The 26762-nt window shown below is 34.3% G+C and overlaps 1 protein-coding gene across 1 annotated transcript in view; it reads left to right on the forward strand.

The window, feature by feature from the left end:
* Htr2c (5-hydroxytryptamine receptor 2C) overlaps positions 1-26762 on the forward strand; it is a 235278-nt gene that overhangs the window by 101056 nt on the left and 107460 nt on the right. The window contains exons 3-4 of the mRNA XM_046420878.2: positions 21330-21444; positions 26270-26583. Coding sequence (XP_046276834.1) covers positions 21410-21444; positions 26270-26583 — 349 coding nt within the window. The 5' untranslated portion in view covers positions 21330-21409. The remainder of the gene's footprint in view (positions 1-21329; positions 21445-26269; positions 26584-26762) is intronic.

Genomic DNA, 26762 nt, shown 5'->3' on the forward strand with positions numbered 1-26762 from the left:
ACTTGATCACTTGATTTATTAGTCTACATCAGTCCACATAAAGTGTCTTCTGCTTTTTTGGCATAAATTTAATTCAATTCCTATTCATGCTTATTCAAATCCAATAAAGCTTTTCTATTAAGATGGATTGGTGCAATGTGCAACTTCTAATTCCTTCTCAACATCTTTATCCATCAGAAAATATCTTTAGAAAATTTGGAACCTAAATCTCACATTTGTATTTAGGAAAATACTAGAAAAAAAGAAATTAAACCAATTGAAATGTAAATTATTTCATCACAACGAAAAAATAGTTTTACCTCACAGAAAGAATAAGCTATATTTGATCAAGTCTTCACCTGCTATATCCTGAAATTCTTTTGTTCTTCATCTCTGCTTTCTACTAGTCATTTTGCTGAGAGTCTACTTTATGCTTTTCCCTCTTCCTCATGCCTTTTCTTACATCTGTATTAACTGTATGGATTAACAGTATTAGTTTTCCATTGCTAGGTAACAAATTACTGACAACCTAGTGACTTAAAATGACCAATTGATTAGCTCACTGTTCTGAAGGTCAAAGTCCTGGGTCTTTTTTTTTTTTTTTTAAATTTTTTATTGTGGGTTGTTCAAAACATTACAAATTTCTTGACATATCATATTCCACACTTTGATTCAAGTGGGTTATGAACTCCCACCTTCACCCCATACACAGATTGCAGAATCACATCAGTTACACATCCATTGATTTACAAATTGCCATACTAGTGTCTGTTGTGCTTCGCTGCCTTTCCCATCCTGCCCCCTCCCCCCTCCCCACCTCTCCCCTCCCCTCCCCTCCTCTCTCTCTACCTCCTCCACTGTATAACCCTGAGGGTCTCCTTCCATTACCATGCAATTTCCCTTCTCTCTCCCTTTCCCTCCCACCTCTCATCCCTGTTAAATGTTAATCTTCTTCTCCTGCTCTTCGTCCCTACTCTGTTCTTAGTTACTCTCTTTATATCAAAGAAGACATTTGGCATTTGTTTTTTAGGGATTGGCTAGCTTCACTTAGCATAATCTGCTCTAATGCCATCCATTTCCCTGTAAATTCTATGATTTTGTCATTTTTTAATGCAGAGTAATACTCCATTGTGTATAAATGCCACATTTTTTTTATCCATTCGTCTATTGAAGGGCATCTAGGTTGGTTCCACAGTCTTGCTATTGTGAACTGTGCTGCTATGAACATCGTGTAGCAGTGTCCCTGTAGCATGCTCTTTTTAGGTCTTTAGGGAATAGACCAAGAAGGGGAATAGCTGGGTCAAATGGTGGCTCCATTCCCAGCTTTCCAAGAAATCTCCATACTGCTTTCCAAATTGGCTGCACCAATCTGCAGTCCCACCAGCAATGTACAAGTGTACCCTTTTCCCCACATCCTCGCCAGCACTTGTTGTTGTTTGACTTCCTAATGGCTGCCAATCTTACTGGAGTGAGATGGTATCTTAGGGTGGTTTTGATTTGCATTTCTCTGACAGCTAGAGATGGTGAGCATTTTTTCATGTACTTGTTGATTGACTGTATGTCCTCCTCTGAGAAGTGTCTGTTCAGGTCCTTGGCCCATTTGTTGATTGGGTTGTGTGTTCTCTTATTGTCTAATTTTTTGAGTTCTTTGTATACTCTGGATATTAGGGCTCTATCTGAAGTGTGAGGAGTAAAGATTTGTTCCCAGGGTGTAGGCTCCCTATTTACCTCTCTTATTGTTTCTTTTGCTGAGAAAAAACTTTTTAGTTTGAGTAAGTCCCATTTGTTGATTCTAGTTATTAACTTTTGTGCTATGGGTGTCCTATTGAGGAATTTGGAGCCTGACCCCACCGACTGTAGATCGTAGCCAACTTTTTCTTCTATCAGACGGCGCGTCTCTGATTTGATATCAAGCTCCTTGATCCATTTTGAATTCACTTTTGTGCATGGCGAGAGAAAGGGATTCAGTTTCATTTTGTTGCATATGGATTTCCAGTTTTCCCAGCACCATTTGTTGAAGATGCCGTCCTTCCTCCATTGCATGCTTTTAGCCCCTTTATCAAATATAAGATAGTTGTAGTTTTGTGGATCGGTTTCTGTGTCCTCTATTCTGTACCACAAAGTCCTGGGTCTTAACAAGGCTGAAGTTAAGGTATCAGCTGGACCTATCTCTTATTGAGAGGCTCTAGAGAAAAATCTGCCTTCATGATAAATCAAGTCATGGGCAGGATCCATATCTTAGGGTTGTAGGACTGAGGTTCCTATTTTCTTGTCATTGGTTCAGCTGTAGGTCACTGCTTTTAGCTCCAGCCCATGTTCCTTCTCACATACACCTCTATCTTCAAACCCCCCAACTGCACGTAGAAGTCTTTTCATGTTTCACTTCGCTCTGGTACCTTCCTAGCTTATAAACCTGAGAAAATAACCTGCTTTTAAAGGGATAAAAGGTTGAGATTAGGTTCCTCTGGATAACCCCTTTGGCCATATGGAGGAACAAACTTACAGGAGTGATCTCTCATATTTGCATATTCTACTCACATTCAAAGGGGAGAGGATTATAGAAGGGTGAGGGTCATTGGAGATCCTTCTTAGAATTTTGCCCTCCATACTAACCCATAATCAGGGAAAACTTTTCAGTACCTTTCAAATTCTTTTGATTGGCAGCATTAAAATACATTGTATTTTGCAACTCAGCACACACAGATGCACACGCTGAAATTAGGTTTTCACAAATGATATTTATTCTTTGTGCAATGAATGATGCTATTTTCAATTTTCTTCCATTTTATCACAAGGAAAGATTAATTTAACCCACAAACTTTATGGCAAAACCTACTGTTTTTTGTTTTGTTTTTTGTTTGGGGCGGGGGGGTGGGTACCGGGGATTGAACCCAGGGGCACTCCACCACTAAACCACATCCTCAGCCCTATTTTGTATTTTATTTAGAGACAAGGTCTTGCTGAGTTTCTTAGGGCCTCACTGTTGCTGAGGCTGGCTTTGAACTGGAGATACTCCTGCCTCAGCCTCCCCAGCTGCTAGGATTACAAGTGTGTACCACCGTGATTGGCTGTTTTGTTTTGTTCTAAGCAGACTGGGAAGACAGTCATTTTTTGTTCCCATTTTTTGGAAATCCATGTATAATTTTTGATGTTCTACAAAAGTGATCTATCAAAATGGGGATGAGATCACATTTGAAATGAGTTCTCTGTTACTTTTAATACTAACTTCTCCAGTTCTGCCTTTCACATTAGTGTCTTTGTGATAGTTAATGTGAAAGAGGCTCAGGAATTCAATTTGCACCTTGTATAAAGCATTTTTTTCTGTGTAAAAAACCACGACAATGTCCACCAATATAAATGACCTTTTGTAGTAGTTATTATGGTAGTCACTAGATGGCAGCTCTAAAATGTGTGTTGCCTAAATGAAAGGTGGCCACAGAAGGGAAGTCTATTTATTCATTAAGGACTACAGTTTTATCTCAGCTATCCTATGTGTTCTTGTGATTGTTCAACAATAAAACAAATATTAATGTGGTAAAGTTCAGAATGTTTACTGTCCACTAGTTTTCTCTTAGAAATATTTATTATAGTTTTTTTTTCTTTAAATTTTGACTTTTTTTTTTTTTTTTTTTTTTTAACTATACTCATTGCTTAAGTATAGCACCAACATAGCTTTGGATATGCTGGACTTAGGACTCAAATACAGTTTTTCCCCCAAACCTGTAGGCTGATGAAAAACTGTCATAGCACACATTCTTTGGATCCCAGTTAAATGTTAAGAACCCAAATAAGCTATATTTGATCAATCTATCTATAATAAATTCTCTCATAAGACCCTGTGCTTTCCCTTTTTAGCAATGGTGCTAATCTCTGACAATACTGAACTGATATATTTATATATATTTATATAAGTATATATATTTATATGTTTTTATATATTATATATAATATATATTAATATTATATTATTATTTATATTATAATATATATATATATTTATATAAGTCCTGTTATACACACTAGATTTATTCTCCACTCAAAGAAAGGAGAAGGTCAATTTTGTCTTTCATTGTTTTTCTAGTACTTAGCACAGTGCTTGTCACAAGGAAGGCTCTCCATTAGGGTTTATTTAATAAATTAACAATGAATATGAGTAATGGGTTCTTTTCTTTTTTCCTCATCAAGTATTTCTGTTAGACACCTTGTTAATATTTAGGTATGTATGAGCTTTCACTCAAAGGGTACCAAGGCAAAGAGAAATCACCTTTGTCATGCTGATTAATATCAACTTAATGGAAGACAACACACATGGGTGTACTTTGAAAGTCTACCTCTACATAAAGTGAAAGTGTTGATTTTTTAAAAATTTCCTGTACTAATAATTTTTATGGAGGAAATGAAATAGCAGCTTCTAGCCAATGTGTCCTTCCTTGCATCTCTATTTTCTGTGATCCATCTGATTTTATACGAATGCCATTTCCCTCATTAAAGTCCAAGGTTGCTGCTACAGACATTGCTATATTGCACTCCTTATGATTCAGTTATGAATTGCTTGGCAAGGAGGTCATGAGTCTACAGATTTGAAAGAATATATAATATAAGCATAATAAATATATCTCCATTTCACTCTAGTAGTTTGTACTGGCAGGTGATTTTGTACTTATTCATATACTTTTCTCTTACAATAGCATAACTAGTATAAGAAGCATTGGATTATTCCTTTAAGTGAAATATGATACAATTAAATGTAAATAAGGCTGACATGTTACCCTAAATCATTATGAATCGATATGAAGACATGTAATTCCACCTGCCTTTATCAATAAAAATGCTTTTTATCATGTTCTAAAGTTTGATGGACATAATAGACTTTCCCTAATTCACTGGATCTTCATTTTATTTTTGTTATTTTATTGGAACAGCAAATGCCTTGCTAAAATAGAAACCTCAGGGATGTTTTCATGATGGGCTTTGACTCAATATGAAGGCTTTAAATGGATTTAACATGCTCATTTCTTTCACACTTGCTTGTCTTGATTTTTCTGAACTTAAAAGTAAAAATGGCACAGGTATTTGACTTTTTAATGCTAATTTCAAAATTCAAGAGCAAAAAAAAAGTATAAAAGTAGGATTGCATAAATCCACTCTCCAGTTAGCTTTATCCTTTTCATAATCAGCTGGATTGTAGTACCATCCTAAAATGCAATCTATTGCTTTTGGTAATTCAATCAAGAGAAAAGGAATAACTAAATAATCACATATAGTTGGTATAATTTTATAAAATAAAAATATTACAAGGTAATAACTTAAAATTTAATATGTTTTTAAAAATAAGATTATAATTTTTGCTTTCTTTAAAGGAAGAAGTAAAACTGTTTATTTGCAAAAAGCATGTTACAAGATATATGATCAAGTTACAAAAATCAATTGTGTTTATCTCTATTTTAGAAATGAATAATATAAAATTAAAATTAAAAGTATAAATTCGATTTACAGTTGCATCAAAAATGTTAGGGATTAGTCTGACAAAAGATGAGAATGACCAATATGTTTGTTTTTTGTTTTGTTTTGTTTTTGATACTGGGAATTGAACCCAGGAGCACTCTACCACTAAGATACATCCCCATCCCTTTTTATTTGTTAATTTTGAGACAGGATCTTGCTAAATTGCCTAGTCTGACCTAAAATTTGCCATCCACCTGCCTCAGCATCCCATGTCGCTGGGATTACAGGCATGCACCACCACTCCTGGAAAGAGGGCTGGGTTGTGGTTCAGTGGTAGAGTGCTTGCCTAGCATGTGAGAGGCACTGGGTCTGATTCTTTACACCATAAATAAATAAATAAATAAATAGTCCATGGACATCTAAAAAGTATATATGTATTAAAAAAAAGGATTTTATTAAAAACGACAGGACCAAACAAAGGATTTCAGTTGCTATTATACAGAGTGACTACAAAGTGTCAATGTCTACCAGCCAGCCCTCTTAACTTCAACCCAGAAAAAAATTCTAAGAATTATTTATTCTTATTATTTTACCTCAGTGAAATTCAAGAGCTACTTTTGAGTGTATACTATGTGTCTGCTTAGAAAGTGGTAACAGATATGAACTTCTTAAAGAAATTTCTATTCACAATATCATTGCCAACATTTAGATTAAAAACAAATATTATGAAACTGTTTTAACTGCATCATGTTGATGAGATTATGAACCCTAAAGATCTAAACATCACTTTAAAAACTATAGGAAAGACCCATGGATTTGAAAGCCTGCACTTGTTTAGCAGAGCACTGTGATTGGTTACTATCTTTTCTTTACTACATTGCTAAAAGTTGTAGATTTCAAGTTAGGACCATTAGAATGTGCCCTATTAAAAAGATGGAGCTTATTGGAGAGTGGATTTAGGTTGAACATGCTACTGAAGGGCTCTTTCTTCACTATAAGAAGTAGTTTCCCCTTTCTCAGGCTCAGTGGTGGAGTGCCCCTGAGTTCAGCTCTAGTAACCCCCACCCCCCAAAAAAAAGAAGAATATACTTAGGGGTTGTGTATTCAGTTCTGTAGCAGAGCATTTGCCTAGCACACACAAGGCTCTGGGTTTGAGCTTAACTCTGTGTGAGGATAAAGATATCTATCTATCTTATTTGAATTGTAAGTAGTCGATATTAACTAAAATGTCTTAATACCTAATCATGTTACTTTAAATATGATTTCAAAGTAAGCAGGTAATTCTTGGGATGAATTTCAGAAAATCCATTTACTTATGAAGTCAACATATTTCTTTATTTTAACATCTGTCAATGCTTTAGGTTTTTACACAGCAATTTCACATACATCAACTATTGGGTCATGCACCAGATTAAACAAAGGTACAGAAAGAATTAAATGAGTCACCCAAAGATACATAGTTAAGAAGTAAGATAGACTCAACTCTTCATGCTTGCACCTCAAAGCTCTATATACTTATTCAAGTGCAACATGCTTATTTCATCCTGTAATAACAGTTGAAGCCAACTTATTCAATTATTGCATGTACCTTATCTTGAAGATTTAAAAACATAATGTTTGCCTAGCATAGGGACACTTGCCTGTAATCCTAACAACTCCACAGGCTGAAGCAAGTTCAAAACCAGCCTCAGCAACTTAGTGAGGCCCTAAGCAACTTAGAAAGACCCTGTCTGAAAATGAAAAATAAAAAGGGCTGGGGATGTGGCCCAGTGGTCAAGCATCCCGGGCTCAACCCTGAGTGTCAAAAAACAAAACAAAAACATTTTGTTTCTTGACTCAAAAGTTTTGGTATTATTCAGCTTTATATATAATGGACAAAAAAAAATGCCTTTCAATGGGTACTTAACTATATGGCTTACAGGAAAAAGACATTATTTGGCAACTTTCAAAGAAGGTTCTTCCAAAGCAATTAGTATAACTGACAATGTTAGTAACATCAAGGGCAATGTCAACATTTGAATCACTTGGGTTAATCCTAGAGGGTCGACATTAAAAGCTATCTTTCATTGCTACTTAAAACCCTAAGGGTTTTGTTCTGCCTACAACTAAATCAATTATGATAAATTTATAAGCTATATGAAAATAATAATCTGGGAATATTGGTTGATAGGATTATCTCCATGCTATTTGTTTGAATAAATAATCCAGTATGTTTTTCTACTGAACAAAATTTCCTTCTTTAAATATTTGCTCTAGTTGTAGAAGTGTTAATTGTACCTAAAATCACTTTGTCCTGGTGCTATTGTTTGGGTAAATTAAATGCTCAAAAAAGCAACTGTGAGATTTTAAAAAGTTTTTACATAAACAACTTATGTTTGAGAATAGTCCTGCCAGCTTATTCCTGCCAGAGTTTGTCCCTGAACAGCTCGTATAATATAACCATGTGGGGCTTCCAGACATGTAGAAATTAATACAGATTGGAGGACAAGTTCTTTTGCCTTCCTTCCTTCTGTTCACTTCTTCCTTCTCTTCTTCCTCCTCTTCTTCCTTTAAAAAAAATTTCCTTCCTGGTCTTTTTGCCAGGTCTCCTCCTTTGAATATTTGCAGAGCCAAGGAATGCATAGAAGGCATTCCAAAGTAGCTCTCTAATGCATTGAATAGTGTTAACTGGGCATGGTGGCAGATGCCTGTAATCCCAGCAACTCGGAAGGCTGAGGCAGGAAGATCCCAAGTTCAAAGCCAGCCTCAGCAATTTAACCCACTTTGTGAGACCCTGCTTCAAAATAAGAAATAAAAAGGGCTGGGGATATATCTCAGTGGTTAAGTGCTCTTGGGTTAAATTCTACACACACACACACACACACACACACAAATGTGTGTGTATATATACACAACTAAGTCAATTATGATAAATTTAAAAGCTATATGAAAATAATAATTTAGGAATATTCTTTGGTAGGATTATCTCCATGCTATTTATATATAGGTATATAGATATAGATATAGAGTAGTCTATGACATTTCCTTCACTTCTTTCACATAAAGAGAGGACATGAGACAACTGTATTAGAAGTTATGCACAAACTAGTGAGACTCATCTGTGGCCTTTAAGACCTTTTGCTTTCAGTAAAGCTTAGAATCACAGACCTGGAAAAGAAACAAGAGGCTGGCTCCTAATCTTGGCATAGACAAAAATTAACATAAGGACATTGACAATGCATTTGTCTCTTCTAGATCAGCTTCTTCAAGTATCAAAACAGGAAGCTGGATGATCTTCAAGTGCTCCTTTTGAACTTATTCCCTGAAAGTATGTTCATTTGATATAAAAATTGACAGTTACAATGTTCAATTTGGAGAATTTTATATTCTTTTACAAGAATTCAAGAAGCACTGTAAAGGATAGTGGTGTGGAGTAAAACGGTATAGACATAGGTGTGCAAAAAATCTGAAGTGGAATCTGGCTCTGCCCCTTACTAGCTGTATGTGGTAATTTAACATCACAGTTTAGTTTTTAATCTGGTATTGCATTGTTGTCATAGTAAAGATTAAGTGAAGCCAGGCGTGTTGGCGCTCTGTAATCCCAGTGGTTTGGAAAGCTGACGCAGAAGGATTGCAGATTCAAAGCCAGCCTCAGTGACTTAGCCAGACTAAAAGCAACCAAGTGAGACCCTGTCTCAAAATAAAAAATAAAAAGGATGTGGCTCAGGGGTTAATCACCCCTGTGTTCAATCCTTGGTACAAAAATAAAATAAAAATAAAATAAAATGAGAAAAGATATATAAAGTAGTAAATTAGTCAGTGTAAGCAATTATTATACATCTACCTTTTTATATTCTTTTTCATGTTAACCCGTTTCTACAGGGACAACTCCATGAAGACGATTTTTTTATTCTTCTCCCTACCTATCTTTGGGCAACAGATGGTATCTTAGATAGTAACACTTCTCAAGGTGTACCACGATGACTTATACTAACAGGTGCTCTACTGGCAGAATGCAAGGTATCAAGACAAAAAGTTTTGTGAGAAACTAATGAGTACATTTCCGTAAATATTGGTATGAGCTGGGTGCTTGATTCAGGAGTATAACTTCCCAATATTTGGCAAGTTAATTACAATGACAATTTAGAATAATTTCTAGCTTTCTCTGAGTAGCAGATGTTTTGTGAAATCTGTAGTTTTTGAAATGTTTACATATATATTATGTATACGTAATATAATTGGTTATGAAGGCACTATATTGCCAACTCTTCTATTTTCAGCTTTCCTTTAGTTGTTTCTCTATGCAGATGGCTTTAATTTGGAACAAAATATTTCAGTACTTTAAAATAAGATTTTGAAACTCAAGGAATCTTTCTTATAATAACAAGTAATGCAATAACAACTGATTTTGTTTTAGAGTTCCAATACCAGCAGACAGTAGAAAAAACTTAAGATTGAACAGAGAAGTAGTGAATATAAAATCACAAATATGTTAGGCATTTCCCTTAGAGACTGAGATAATTTGCCGAAAGTAGTTTACATAATTTTCATTCCCTTACATATAGAAAATATGAGTAAAATCTTGAAAACATTTATAAATTATAATAATTTATTTTTCAGTGACTTCTCACTTAAAAAAATTAATAATGAAAAAACAATAGTACAACCTCTACATGGGAAAGGTCTTTCCTTTACTCATTGGCATATTTCAAGTGACTGGAATATTGCCAGGCACATAGTAGGCATTAAATAAATGTGTGATGAAAACATGAATTCTACTGATATTGTTTTCCTTAACACGCTGTTTTTTTTTTTATAATCTTCCGAATGTTCTTTTAGATATTAACCTTGCAAATTACTAAGATATATATCTTATTTAAGATATATATCTTAAATTCTTTGAACCTCACAATTCTGTAAAATGAGTTTCTGTTAAAACTAGGTGAGGGGGCTGGGAATATGGCTCAGTTGGTAGAGTACTTGCCTTGCATGCACAATGCCCTGGGTTCAATCCCCAGCACCACTTAAAAAAAAAAAAAAAAAAAAAAAAAAACAGGTGAGGGAGGGTGGGAGGGAGAAAGGGGAAGAAAAGGGGAAACTGAAGGAGAGATCAGGAACTGAAATTGAATTTCATGCACCTATGAGTTTGTAGGGATAAACCCAACTACTATGTATAACTATAAAGCTCTAATTTTTAAAAAAGAAAAAAAATCACAGTGTAATTATTACACCTAACAATTTTATAAATGATTCCTTAATATTATTTAATATGCTGGCTCATATTCAAATTTTCTCAATTGTCTCAGAAAAAAAACATTTAATTTTTTAAAAAATTAACTTTGGATGAAACAGTAGAACATATTGACATCTTAGCAAATTTATTACAGCTGATTTTTTTTTTTTTTTTTTTTTTTTTTTTGGTGCTGGGGATTGAACCCAGGACCTTGTGTATGCAAAGCAAACACTTTACCAAGTCAGCTATATCCCCAGCCCCTTATAGTAAATCTATATGTTAGAATGAGTCTATGTGATAGGAGACCACATCTCTACTACGCTCTGGTAGGTGAAACAATGGTGACTGACAATGGATAGAATAATGTCATCATGAGATGTAAAAGTTGTTGCTTTTATGAAGCATCTGATATTTTATAAACAGGTTATTTTTTTCCTAAAATTTTGGTTTGATTTTTTTTTTTGGGGGGTGGTACTGGGGATTGAACTCAGGGGCACTCAACCACTGAGCCACATCCCCAGCCCTATTTTGTATTTTATTTAGAGACAGGGTCTCACTGAGTTGCTTATTAGCACCTCACTTTTGCTGAGGCTGGCTTTGAACTTGCAATCCTCCTGCCTCAGCCTCCCAAGCTGGTGGTATTACAGGCATGTACCACTGTGCCTGGCTCCACAGATTTTTAGTATTAGGTAGGTTAGTTCTCTCATTTGATAAACAAGAATGAATAAATTCAATCACTCAAAGGGCTTTGGATCATTACAAAATGATTTCAACTTAGGAGATTATGAAGATTTGGAAGACAGCAATAATAAAATTCACCTATCTTTTCATTCCACACTCCCCAACACACATACACATGCACACATATTCATATAAACACACACACACACACACACTTTGAAGTCATGAATAAAAGAACTTGAGGATTTGTATTGCTTTGTACTTCTTGACAGGTTTTATTTGTAAATTGAGTTGTACTGGAAGTACTCTGGAAGAAGAATTAGCCGAATTCTCTATGAAAGTAGCTAGAAAATTTAAAAAGTGAAAATATATTATGTATCATTTGTACTCTGATAGTTTAGCTTAAATCATACTGAGGGGAGTTATAAAATAGGTATACATGTTTCTTTAAATGTTGACACTGATTTCAAATTTATGGACTGGTGCAAGAAATAGAGAATTTTCAAAATTGTCATACTAAAGTACTATTTTTCCCTATTTTTTTAAAAAAAAGGCAGATGAGAACACAAGGCCATACACAGGTGCTAGCCAAGTACTGAAGTTGAGCTTCAGACAGCCACAAAGCTGGCTGTTACTTCTTATACTTCACTTTTCTGTAGGTATTTTAGGCATAAGATTTTTTTTTAATTAGAAAAAAACAAATAGATAATTTCATCTTAAATTTTTGTGAGTCTGTGTGAGGTTTGTTTGTTTGTTTGTTGTGGAATCAAACCCAGGGCCTTTTACAAGTTATATGAGGGTGTTCTAACTCATTAAGAATGAGACATGAGGGCTGGGGTTGTGGCTCAGTGGTAGAGCATTCACCTAGCACGTGCAATGTGCTGGGTTCGATCCTCAGCACCACATAAAAATAAATAAATAAAGTAAAGGTGTCAACTACAACTAAATGTGTGTGTGTGTGTGTGTGTGTGTGTATATATATATATATATATATATGTATATATATATTTTTTTTTAATTTTTATTTTTTTTATTTAAGAATGAGACATGAGGGTTAGGGCTATAGTTCAGTGTCAGAGTGCTTGCATAAAATATGTGAGGTACTGGGTTCAATCCTCAGCACCACGTAAAAATTAATTAATTAATTAATTAATCATTAAAGGTATTGTGTTCATCTACATCTAAAAAGGAAAAAAGAAAAAAAGAATGAGACATGAGCCAGATTCAAGAATAAAGCCATTCTAAATTTGTTCTAACCAAAATCTATCCTTGAGGAAAGGGGCTCAGAAAAAGAGATCCAAAGCTGTGTTAATTAGCAATACCTTTGAGAAGCTCCTTGTGTCTACATGATCTCCTTTATGATTCCTGTAAAGGAGCTGTCCCAGGGAAAAGTTTACTATATCCTATTAAAAAAAAAAAAATCAGCATGGTGGGCTGGGGCTGGGGCTCAGAAGCAGAGCACTTGCACACCTGTAATCCCAATGACTTTGGAAGCTAAGGCAGGAGGATTGTCAGTTCAAGGCCAGCCTTATAGGAACTTAGGCCCTAAGCAACTTAGTGAGACCCTGTTTCAAAATAAACAAATAAAAAATGAAAAGGGGCTGTATTTCAGCATCCTTTGGTTCAATCCCCAGTAAAAAACAAACAACAACAAAATTAGACCTGTATTTGTGATTTTTTGAAGGAAGTAGAAAGAAGACATGGTACAGAATGCATGCATACTTACTTGAGAGATATATAGGCTATTATGAAAATTCTCAAATGTCACTTTCTTACTACTTTCAAATCGAGAGGTTTTTTTCAGGGGCTGGAGTTGTGGCTCAGTGGCAGAGTACTCCTCTAAACACTTGTGAGGCACTGGGTTCAATCATCAACACTACATAAAAATAAATAAAATAAAGATATTGTGTCCATCTACAACTAATACACACACACACACACATATATATATATATATATATATATATATATATATATGTATATATATATATAAATTGACAGTAACAAGTAGAATCTAGTTATAGCTAAACTTAGCTATTTGGAAGTATCTTCTTTGTAAAATAGTACATAATAATGTCAAATATTTATTTTAAAAAGTTCACAGGAATTCAGAGCAAGAAGGGGTAGGGTAGAGGTCTCCTATTGTGAACCCTCAATGTCATGGATGAAAACCCTGAGACCCAGGAGAGGTTTAGCCACTTATTCTAAGCCACAAATCAACCAATGATAGAGTCAGGACTAAAATCCATACCTCCGAGGACCCAGCCTAATGACCTACATGCTACCCTACACATATTTAATATCTGAAGTGCTGATTGATATTAGAATGAATTAGGCATTACTGAAATTATCAATTATACAAATTAATTCATTTTCATTTTAAGTCCATTTTCTGTATTCGTGACATATTTTAATTTTGCATTATTAACCTGTTATTGACAGGCATTATTGAATTTTTGAGAATCATATACATTTTATAGTAATAAGTCATAAAACAATGGCAGGGATGGTTCTTTTTTCAGGTGGGACAGCAAAAGCAGAAACACTGATCTTTCAGCTCCGTCGAGGCTTTTTTGTTTGTTTCTCTCCCCTTTATATAGGACTTTCTGAAGCTGTCAAACGAAGAGCTGTGGGAGAAATGAGGAGTTAAGAGTTCATTCGGCTGTCCAGATGTATCCAAGTACCCAGTTATTTGGCAATAAATACATCCGGGCAACTGATTGAATTTTTCGCTTCTTGCGGCTCGACTGGAACCCTCTACAACCCTAAAGGAAATGTTTGCTAGATCGCCCCTAGTTCGTGATCTCTTAATCCAATGAATTGTGAAGTGGAAGTTGCCTGTCCGGGAGGAGATGCCTTTCTAAATGGGAATGGGAATGCATTTTAGTATGCAGCTAAATTGAATGTAAATGTCTTGGCAAAAGATAAAGATGGTATTATTTTTCTCGCTTGCAAAAATAAAATCCAACGAACAGAAAATTTTAAACTATTTCATTGGTGTCCCTTGTCATGTGCCTATCTCACCAGTATAAAATAACAATTTTAGCTCACAAGAGCCTGCTAATGTTTTTCACATATCATGATATTTTAAAAATATATGGCCTCAGCAAGTCGCTATAGTGCGCACCTGTAATCCCAGAGGCCTGGGAGGCTGAGGAAGGAGGATCTCCAGTTCAAAGCCAGACACAGCAATTTAGGGAAGTCCTAATCAACTCAGTGAGACCCTGGTCTCTAAATAAAATACAAAAAAGGGCTGGGATATGGCTCAGTGGTTGATCACTCCTAGGTTCAATCCCCAGTAGAAAATATATATATATGCATATATGTATATGTATATTCTCAAGCTATGGCTACATGTATTATAGGTCTAGCTAATGTTTTTCTCCCATTGTTCTTGATCCCATTGTGCAATTTCATTTTATTCACAGCAACTATCACTGAGATTACCCTACATGTTTGTTTACATGTTTATTGCTTGTTTCTCCTACTAGAATGTAAGCCCCATGTGAGCAGGGCCCTTATCTACCTTGTTTATTATCACATGCTCAGCTCTTGGGTAGCACCTAACTATAACTCAAATACATGAAAGTACTGTTTACAGTCTTCAGTCGTGCAAATCATTTGGAGTTGGTCTCCAACATAGAAATGTAACATATGGGTTCCCCATTAACTCAGCTCTTGAAAAGGCTTCAGTTTACTCTGCTATTTGGCTACTTATGCTGAGATAATTCAGGGATAGTTCTACTACCACCTATGGAGAAAGCATCTTCAAATTGCTGGGCATGCTGCCCACTAAGACAGATTTTCTACTCTCTTTACTACAATCATGGAATGATTTGCAATAGCTACATTAACTCTCTAATTTGGAAGCTGTTCCTCTTTGCAGTGCTATTTTAGGTAAATGGAATAGATCTAGCTGTGCAAAACCTAGAATCTTACCCACTGTAGATTTTATGAGTTAACTGTCTCATTAAGTCTCACTCATTTTAGCAAAAATCCCTTTCAAGTGGGGTTGGGGGTGCAACTCAGTGATAGATTACTTGCTTAGTATGCTTGAGCCCTGATTTCCATGTCTAGCATTGTAAAAACACACAAAAATAAAGCCTCACAAAATAAGTCAAGCAGAAGCATTTAGAAAATACAAATCAGGAGAATGTGTTTCGTTTTCAATCCAAGCATAAGAGGAATAGTTACATTTGTCTCAACAACCACTTGCATTATTTGGAGAAGAGAGAGGGGGTAAAAGTATCAGCTGAGGAGGCTGAGGTAGGAGGATTGCAAGTTCGAGGTTAGCCTCAGCAACTTAGGGGGACCCTAAGCAACTTAGGGAGACCCTGTCTCAAAATAAAATATAAAAAAGGGCTGGGGATGTTGCTCAGTGGTTAAACACTACTGGTTCAATCCCTGGTACCAAAAAAGAAAAAAGAAAGAAAGAAAGAAAAAGAAAAAGTATGAGCACCAGAGTTACCTCAAATTGAATAATACCTTATTATTATGGGAGCTAAGGAACTGTCTAGGAGAGACCCAGAGTCCCAGCCAGTTTATGCTCCCTGCAGTCCGGATAAGAAATTGTAAGACCACAGAAATGAAACTGCATATTGAGAACTGTTAGATTTCCCAGTGATATACCATTGGGAGAAGTGTCCAGTTTTATTTAAGTCCAAAACACTGCATTCTGGAGCAAGTCAAGCAAAAGTGCAATAACTTACCTGCTAGTATGGTAATATCATGTGGTATAGATCTTGTACTTGACTTAGAACTAATTATTTCCATTGCAGTCTATTAGCCTGAGGCTTTTTGGCGACCAAATAATATTTTCTGAGAAAGCAGATGGCTGAACCATGGAAGGTTATGAAATTGCCATTCCTTAAGATTGTTCTAAAGAATATCAGTTGTCAAACTTTTTGAAGTGGTTTAAATGTAGACCTGTCTAAAGACAAGGCACTAGATTATTTAATCACTTCTAATTTTTCAGCCCTGGGAGTTCTGCAAATTCACAATTGTAGAATACATTAAGACCTTTTAATTGAAGATAAAAAGCTTAAATTTTATTTTACTTTAGAGAATATATTTCCAAATGTATTTACCACTTTGGAAGATCCCATGTTTACTGGTGGATGAACAGTCTTTAATTTCATTGGTTATAATAACCAGGAAAGGGGCTGGGGCTGGGGCTCAGTGACAGAGCACTAGCCTAGCACATGTGAGGCCCTGGGTTCGATCCTCAGCACCACATAAAAATAAATAAATAAAATAAAGGTATTGTGTCCATCTACAACTAAAAAATATTAAATGATAATAATAATAATCAGGAAAATTTCCACCAAAATCATAAATAGTTATCTGATTTGATTATATTTGGCAAAGGTGAGTTTTTACTATGACAAATCTGCTTTTTTTGTGAGATAATCTCTAGAGTACATTTGAAATGGAAAGGAACATTCTTGAAATATTCATTAGTCCCAAGGATAATTTTTGAATTAGAAGAGTATTTTCAAACTTATCATAAATCTGTGCTGTATTAACATTATCTTTCCAGGACTATTCTGAACATTTGTGACTAATTCATTTTTCATATAGCCATCTGCTATAAGCTCAATGGGTATAATATCTAGAGGGAAAAATTTTGAATTATGAGTTCATAATTTCTGAATGGTGAAAACTGACAAAAGCCCCTCTTTTATAGATAATATTGCATATCAAATTCTTAAATGCTTTATTATAAAAAGCAAGCCAGGAATCTTCTGTTGACTACATATTCAGAATTAATCTCTTCAGTATGATAGAAAATAATCTGCCATATCACTAAGATGAACTTATGAAATTTCTAGAAATCTAGTGTAAAATCTATCTTTCATGAGTTAGTCCATATTGTCCAATTTTTGTTAAAGCATCAGTAAAAATGCTGACACTTTCTATTTAAACAGTTCAATATTATGTTTGTCCAGGTCTGGATAAGAATGACTAAAAAACAGTTTAAGGACAGAAAATGTGGGGGCTGGGGTTGTAGCTCAGTGGTAGAGCACTTGCCTAGCAAGTGTGTGAGGAACTGAGTTCAATTCTCAGCACCACATACAAATAAACAAAATAAAAGTCTATCAAATACATGTACATATATATAAATTATATATATGCATATCTATATAAATTATATATAACTTTTAAAAATAAAGTATGATCGAAACATGCCCAATATTTCTTCAATACCAAAGTGGGGAAAGGTAAAGGTAAAAATGAATTCTAAATGGTCAGTTTTAGAGGATGCAAGGAAATGTTCAGGGTTTTCAGGAAAGTCATAAACTTTTATCCTCTCCAGAGACAATTTAGACAAAATAATAGTTATTCCTTTATCCTAAGTAGGATCTCTTGACTTTGGGCCTAGGGATTGAACCCGGGGGTATTTAACCACATCCTTATGCTAGGCAAGCACTCTACCACGAAGTCAGATCCTTAGCCCTGTATTATATATTTTAACAGTTTCTATATGAGTCCTCTAAATTCTCACTAAAAATTAGTCAATTCTCTCACAAGTGATTTTTTTTCATTTTATAAAATTCAAATTTTCCTCAAATTTAATATAGGTATTCTTTTTATGTTTGTACAGCTCTGAGAGTTCCATTATAAAAGACTGGAGTCTGAGAGGTATGCAGATCAGAAAGTTTAGAGTGTTTTTTTATGTCACTTATTAAAAGACCTTATCCAAGGCTTACAAGATTTTTTCATGCCTTTCCCTTTTTGTAGAATTACTTACAGAACATTTCTCAATGCAAAATATCATACTGACCTAGTTATTTGGGAAATTATATAACAAAGAATACTTTATGTTACATAGTTTATATAATTTATTCCTGTCGTATTATATTCCTAAACTTTTACAATCAGTTCAGAAGCATTTCCTGTCAGATTTAATCAACTTTTTTTTTTAAAGAGAGAGGGAGAGAGAGTGAATTTTAATATTTATTTTTTAGTTTTTGGCGGACACAACATCTTTGTTTGTATGTGGTGCTGAGAATCGAACCCGGGCCGCACGCATGCCAGGCGAGCACGCTACCGCTTGAGCCACATCCCCAGCCCAAATCAACTTTTTAAAAAAGGCAAATTTGCAGCTGGGGTTATAGCTCAGTGATAGAGCATTTACCTAGCATGAGCAAGGTCCTAGGTTTCATCTTTGGTTCTATCAAAAAAAAAATCTTTTTAAAATGAAATAAATAAGAGAATACAAACTTTAATAAAAAGAAAAAACATTTTCATTAGTAAATTGGAGATCTATGTACATAATAGACTTTTGTGATTATTATGTGCTCTTAATGAAATTGACACTTAGAAAAACAAATATTTGCTATTTAATCTTTAATCTATTTAATCTTGTCTATATTTCCCAGGAAAATGTAAAAAAGCATCAATTAGTTGGTTAATTTTTAAGAGAATATAATATTTTGAGTAACAATAATGGGATTCTACCATGGCTGAGAATATGGGTAATAATACTTTGTTTAATGAGATGATTATCATATCAAGCTATGGAAAATACAATTTCAATTGTTTTGTTACAGTGCATTAACACACAGAATATTTTACTCAATCTTTGAACACTTTTGGATACCTCAAAAATAAATATCAAAAACCATTTCATGACTTTAGCATTAGGAAAAGAGAAGGAGTTAGATATTTTTTGAGAGCTAAAAAGAAAAAGGGTAAAGAATATTGATATTTATTGGTCTTCCTTACCAGTTTTTCTATCACTTAGTTCCAGGCCTTCCAGAAAAAAAAGGATTTATATATTGTCTGGCAGGATTTTATGGGCCAAAACTGGCCTAACAGTCTGACTGATATCACTTACTTCCACAAAATATTTTGAGTTCCTAAATACTAGGAGGCCATATTTTATGTATTTGCTGTACTAGGGGATGGTTTTGAGATAGATTTCTTTGTACTAGTACTAACAGAACTGAAAAGTGAATGCTGAGAGATAAAGATGAGAGAAAAACATTAAATTGATAGCTAAAATGATTAGAAAAACAGTGCTCTTTAAATGAGATGGGAAACATAGGGAGATGCAGTTTGTTCTAGTGAAATTTTACTTCCAAATTTCTGAAAGGAGCTAGAAAACACCAAAGAAAGATTATCAAGACATATTTTCATTATCATACGCCTTGAAAACATTTACAAACTAGACAAAATGGATGATTTTCACTGTTATGCCACGTTCTCAGTATTCAACTCTCTATCTCTCTGTCTCTGTCTCTCACACATACATACCCCAAAATTCTCATTGACAGCTGAGTGCGTGCAAATTTAGCATCACAGTCCTGACTCTTAGAATAGCTTTATAATCCCAGAAAGGAATATAGGTAGATGTTTGGTGTGGGAAGAGCATGTAATCAAAATCCTAAATAGAAAATAGAGAAAAGACAAAATAGAAAACAGAGATTTAACCACACTATTCCCAGTTAGAAATTTCTAAGCAGAAAAACCCAAGTGTCTCCATGTTAGTCACTAGAATTCACAATGCGTATTTCTTCAACGCCGAGGTAAGGATGGATAGTGACAGGTTCCACTCCATAAAGATGCATTTTCACAAGGAGAGCCCTAGAGATTCTCAGCAAATTTGCTTTTGGTCCACTCTTGACCAACTTTCATGTACCAAATAGAGTGAGTACCAAGTGATGAATAATTCACTATGTAACTATTCGGTTGGGTTGTATGATACAACAAATAACTTTGAAAATAGCCTATAAGAAATTCTTTGGTAAGACATTTGAATTTCATGTTTCTTTCTTGATTATCTTGGAAGATGTGTTATCATATCTTTTTAAAAATTTTTTTTATTTGTTTTAAATAGTTAAACATGACAGTAGAATGCATTTATGCACTTTGATAAATCACACACAGATACGATATAATTTCTCATTTTTCTGAGTGTACATGTTGCAGAATCATATTGGTCATGTAGTCACATATATACATACAGTAATAATGTTGGTTTCATTCTACTATCTTTCCTATCCCCACATCCCCTCCCCTCCCCTCCTATCACTTCCCTCTAACTAATCTAAGGTAATGCCATCCTTCCCTAGTGCCCCTGCCACCTTATCACATCTTTTTAAAAACTTTTTATTTGTTCTTTTTAGTTATACATGACAGTAGAAAGAATTTTGACATATCACATATACATGGAGTCTAACTTCCCATTTTTGTGGTCATACATGATATGGAGTTACATTGGTCTTGTATTCATTTCTTTCCACGAAAGAAGCTAGAGATTTTTGCTTCAATTGTTAGTGCAACTGACCCTTTGTTTGCAATTTTCAATATTACTCCATATGCTCTGATGGTGACATAATGACTATTGGCTACTAACTGTTTAGTACATAGGACTGTTGCTATATTTAATATAGTAAACTTGATCAATTCGTTTATTTTGGCATAAACCTGTTGTTGCTGCCCTCTGGAGAGCATTGATGGTTAATGCACAAATATAAATAGAACTTTCCATGTAAATGCAGAATGCTTGTCTTTGAAGGAAAAGAAAACTACAAATGTTGTACAAAATGTGTTTACTTTATAAAAACTTTTAAAATTTGTTTTAGTTTTCCATGTTATTATAACAAAAAACCTTTACCTTTCAGAGATGCTAATTAATTATACATTATACATTCTCCCATTGCTTTGCAACTCAATGATATGTTCTTAATTTCTTTCTTAAGACATTGATTTGAAGCTATATGTACTCCAACAGAAGAAGGTTTAATAGAGCCTCATATAAATAAAGTTTATACAAGAAATTTTAGAAAAATTGTGATGGTTGTGTAATGATAAATAAATTAAAAATCTACTCTTTTCCATTCTTTATCACTTTCAGTATAACATGTTTACCTGTTTCCTAAATTAAGTGTTGACTGTTTTTTATCACTAAATAAGTATATTTAAATTTATTTAATTGGTTATTGTACAAGTTCTTTGGACTTTTAACTAATAATCTTTTTCTTTTTCTTTTCTTTTCTCTCCCCAGAAAGGAGAAGATGATAAATACAGTCTTCTAATTTCTTCTCCTCAATTTTAAACTGTGGTTGCTAAAAGACCGAAGCAATCATGGTGAACCTAAGGAACGCGGTGCACTCGTTCCTGTAAGGACGCTATTACCTATTTTTTAAATAAAATTAACTTTTATAATAGCTTTCTTAAAGATGTTAAAAATGCTTCTGTGTGACCACTCAGCAATATCTGACTCAATGTGTGTAAATGACTTGTACATCAAAAGATTAATATTATGGTTGTTTCCTATTTAAATATAATAAATGGGAAAAGACAATAATTTGGATTCTCATCAAATATTGGAGTTCATGTCCTCAAATAAATAATATGGTGATGATACTCTCAATTCAAATTATCTCAAGTGTCATGATTGGTTTCTCCATGGATAAAACTTAGAAAGGAGGAAAGTTCTTTCCTTTTTCTTCCTGAATGACCTGAGCAGTCAAGAAAATAAAATGCCTTTATAAGTATCTGATTTTGTGAAGAATAAAACTGCAAAAATAAAGGTCAGAAGTTAGGGTTAAGGGTTGGGGGATGTAGCTGGACAGAAGAAAACAGCACCATCCAGAGAATTCTTGATATAATCCCAGTAGTGAAGTATATAGAATGCAACATAAGAGGGGTATTTGATTTAACCAAAATCTATTCTGTGAGGAAATGGGCACAGAAAAAGAGATCCAAACCAGTGTCAATTCTGAGCAATACCTTTGAGAAGCTCCTTGTGTCTACATGATCTCCTTTATGATTCCTGTAAAGGAGCTGGCCCAGGGAAAAGTTTACCATATCCTATAAAAACCCATCAGCATGGTGGGCTGAGGCTGGGGCTCAATGGCAGAACACTTGCCTAGCATGTGTGAGGCACTGGGTTAGATCCTTAGCATCACATATAAAAAATAAATAAAACAAAGGCATGCTGTCCATCTACCACTACAAATTAAAAAAAAAAAATCAGCATGGATCCTCTAGAATATGGTCATTGTAGCCCATCTTGGATGGCATTACAGTGATGATAGTCTCAAGTATGCATGATTCCAAGAGAATTAGAGCAGACAATAGAAAAAGGAAAAGATGAAAAACAATGATAAAGAAGAGGAAAAAAAGAAGTTAAATGCCCCTGGGTTCAAGCCCTAAAAAAAAAGGAAAAATGAAAGAACAAATCTTCCTCCTCTCTGAGTCTATACCAACTGAGTATCTAAAACCATATGCTAAAATGTAGGGCTGCCTTAAAAGTATTCTACTATGAAATTTAAAAATTTATATACAATTTTTTCTGTTCTCTTGAGAGAAACAGGAGATCATTCATCTCTTCTATTAAACTCCATTGTCATATGTCATGCCAAAGCTCAGTAGATTTAAAATGTATTCAGACTTAGAAATTATCTTTTTATCTACTAAGTGTAAAATTACATTTTCATTAAAATTTTAGTAGCAATGAGTAAATTATTTGCATTGTTCAGAGAGAAATTATGATGTTGAATACATATTTTATGAGATTCCTGTGAGCTTAATAACATTTAGCGTAAGTGAGGGAGCAAAACCTAAATTATTTCTTCTTTGTAGAAGGACTTTATATATTTCACTAAGCATATAAGTATTAAAAATTAGGTTTAATTATAATAAAGCCAATTCTTGATTATAAAACTATAGAAACAGGATGGAAGTGCAACAAAAACCATAAAACCTTGACTATAAGTGGTGCTCATTAAGACTTTATTGAACTGAATTTAATTGAAACCAGGAAACTGAAGTAAATGTTCTTTCAAAATCTATCCCAGCACCATCAATTTATTTTGTAATGTGTAGAGCAGATAGATTTAAATTCTATATGACTTCTCAGTAATTCAGTATTTCTTTCATGGACTCTTTAATATAAAAGAAAAATATTTTTTGATCAGTAGAGATAGGCAAGACAACTACTTAAAGTATTTTTCAACCCCCCCCCCAATTCTAAGATATTCAAATTACAAAATTAATAATTAAATGTGGTTTGTTTCATGCACAATTTTGTTATGTACAATTTTGTCCTGTACTCCTCTACCATTTTTAGAGACATGTGAAAATATTAGATGGTTTTAAATTGACTTTGAATATTTGAAGTTGGACTTTATATTTTCCTGGGACCTTATTTTTCTGGGTTTAAGGATACATATATTTGTGGTTCTACAACTGACAACTGAGTATATAGCATATTATTTGAGCACAACTTCACATGAGACTACTTGACATGATCATTAGCTAATTGAAATGAGAAAAAAAAAATAATTCAGTAGGGCAGGTATTTCATCAGCTAGGCCAGAAAAGACACTGGCTTTAAAATCACTATCTGAAGTGGGTGGTGGTGTAGCTCTGTGGTAGAGTGTGTGCTTAGCATACACAAATTCCTGGGTTCAGTTCTTGAGCACCAAAATACAATACAATACAATGATAAAATAAATAAAAATCATCTGAGCCCAGTTATGCATAGATATATATCATCTTGAAATAAAATAAAGACAAATTTTGGGCAAATTTTGATATAGATGAGTGGATATATAGCAACCATAAAATACCTTTATGACTGAAGACAGGCTGGCGGTATATAGCTCAGTAGTAGAATGTAGGGTTAGTAATGTGCAATGTCCTGGGTTTAATCCCCAGCACCAACAAAAACAAAAACAAAAATCCCAGTTTGAAAGCAGAAACAAGGTAAACCTTAATGTTTATTGAGGTCCTATTATGACACAGGTAGTGTTTTCAGGATTTTACGTATATTATATCATTTAATTTTTACAACCACCTGTGATAGAGATCATCCTTGTACAGATGAAGAAATTGAAATTTTGAAAGGTTAAGTGACTGGCCGAAAAAATCCTAAAGGTCATATGACCAGGACATTGGCCACATGCTAAATACAATGACAGAGTAATTAAAGCTGAGAGCAAATAACTTCTTTCTATTTATTTGGTTCATCATTTCAATAATTTTATGTATATCAATCACAGTTTAACTATAACACATATCTTTTTGTTTGATAGATGAGATCTTGCTATGTTACCCAGGGTGGCCTTGATTGCCTGAACTGTATGTTGGTCAACAATCAGAAGTGCATGAGTAAGTAGTTTGGATATGAGATAGGATTGTTGACCCACATACAGTCACTTTGCAAATGTGAGCAGATAGGGAGAGTTCTAAAAAGAAATCAACATGTACTATCATCAAAACCCATTGTACCTCTTTTCTATCTCTTTCTTTCTTTCAAAGAGATTGAACCCAGGGGTACTTTACACTTAGCTACACCCCCATCCCTTTTTTTATTTCTTATTTTGAGACAGAATTTCACTAAATTACTGAGGCTGGCCTTAAATTAACAATCCTCCTGACTTTGCCTCCCAAATCACTGGGATTACAGTCCTATGCCACCAGTTTACTGTGCCTCTTTAGAATACCTTCCTGAAGTTGATCTGATGACAACTTATTCCTTCTTAACTTTGGATCAAAAAAAAGGCAACTTTCAATTTTCTTGTCAGTTACTGGATCCTTTAAGAAAATCTCCCTTCATTCCCTTATCAGCTGCCTTAAAAAAAATCTAAAAAAAATAATTTTACAAAATATAAAGAGTAAGTCATCATTATATATATATATATATATATATATATATATATATATATATTTGGTTTTGTCTGTTTATTTATTTCTTTTTTTTCTTTTATTGGTTGTTCAAAACATTACAAAGCTCTTGACATATCATATTTCATACATTTGATTTAAGCAGATTATGAACTCCCATTTTTACCCCGTATACATATTGCAGATTCTCATCGGTTACGCATCCACTTTTTTACATATTGCCATACTAGTGTCTGTTGTATTCTGCTGCCCTTCCTATCCTCTACTATCCCCCCTCCCCTCCCCTCCCCTCTCCTCCCATCTTCTCTCTCTACCCCATCTACTGTCATTCATTTCTCTCTCTTGTTTTTTTTCCCCTTTCCCCTCACTTCCTCTTATATGTAACTTTGTATAACAATGAGGGTCTCCTTCCTTTACCATGCAATTTCCCTTCTCTCTCTCTTTCCCTCCCCCCTCTCGACCCTGTTTAATGGTGATCTTCTTCTCATGCTCTTCCTCCTTATTCTGTTCTTAGTTGCTCTCCTTATATCAAAGATGACATTTGGCATTTGTTATTTAGGGATTGGCTAGCTTCACTTAGCATAATCTGCTCTAATGCCATCTATTTCCCTGCAAATTCCCTGATTTTGTCATTTTTTAGTGCAGAGTAATACTCCATTGTGTATAAATGCCACATTTTTTAATCCATTCATCTATTGAAGGGCATCTAGGTTGGTTCCACAGTCTAGCTATTGTGAATTGTGCTGCTATGAACATCGATGTAGCAGTATCCCTATAGTACGCTCTTTTAAGGTCTTCAGGGAATAGTCCAAGAAGGGCAATTAAATCAAATAATACTGTGGTTTTGGATTGCAGTAAAAGTTTAAAAGTGTTTGAAATCAGTAAGACCTGCAATGGGCCCTGGCCCTGCCGTTTACTGGCTAAATTGGCTTGAGAAAGTTACTTAACCTCTTTTTACCTCAGTCTTCTCATCTACTAATAGATATAAATCAGTACTGAGCTCATTTAGTTGTTATATGAAATTAAATGAGTTATCTATATGTATTTCAATAAACTAAGTGCTTAACTCAGTAGTCATTCGGTAAAACTATCCTTTGGATAGAAAGAAACAGAGGTTTCATTAAGAGGGCAGAAATCCTCATCATCATGGATGTTGAAGGAGACGCAGTTATTTTGTTTAAGAAATATATACACAAGCAATATATATATAAGTATATATATATGAGTATATATTATATATATGTAATCCATATGTAAGCAATACAATATGTACTGATTGACTTTGTTTTTTTTCTTCTTTTTAATTTTCAGTGTGCACCTAGTTGGCCTTCTGGTTTGGCAATTTGATATTTCTGTAAGTCCAGTGGCAGCCATAGTAACTGACATTTTCAATACCTCCGATGGTGGACGCTTTAAATTCCCAGACGGGGTACAAAATTGGCCAGCAATTTCAATCGTGGTGATAATAATCATGACAATAGGTGGCAACATTCTCGTGATCATGGCAGTTAGCATGGAAAAGAAACTGCACAATGCCACCAATTACTTCTTAATGTCCCTAGCCATTGCTGATATGCTAGTGGGACTACTTGTCATGCCACTGTCTCTGCTTGCAATCCTCTATGGTAAGTCCAGTTCTATTCGTTTTTTAATCTAATTAAAAATTAGTTTCTTAATCTATTAGTTTTTAAGTCTAATTGTATAAATGTGTGCCAAGTAGCATAGTAAACATGGATACAGTTATTTATTTTACCTGTGACATTTGGAAACCTGACACAAGGAATTGGTTGTGTGTATTTAGATT

The sequence above is a fragment of the Marmota monax genome, unplaced genomic scaffold (genome assembly GCF_021218885.2).
Source record: "Marmota monax isolate L192 unplaced genomic scaffold, Marmota_monax_Labrador192_F-V1.1 WCK01_AAM20220418_F8-fsc00050, whole genome shotgun sequence".
Taxonomy (NCBI): domain Eukaryota; kingdom Metazoa; phylum Chordata; class Mammalia; order Rodentia; family Sciuridae; genus Marmota; species Marmota monax.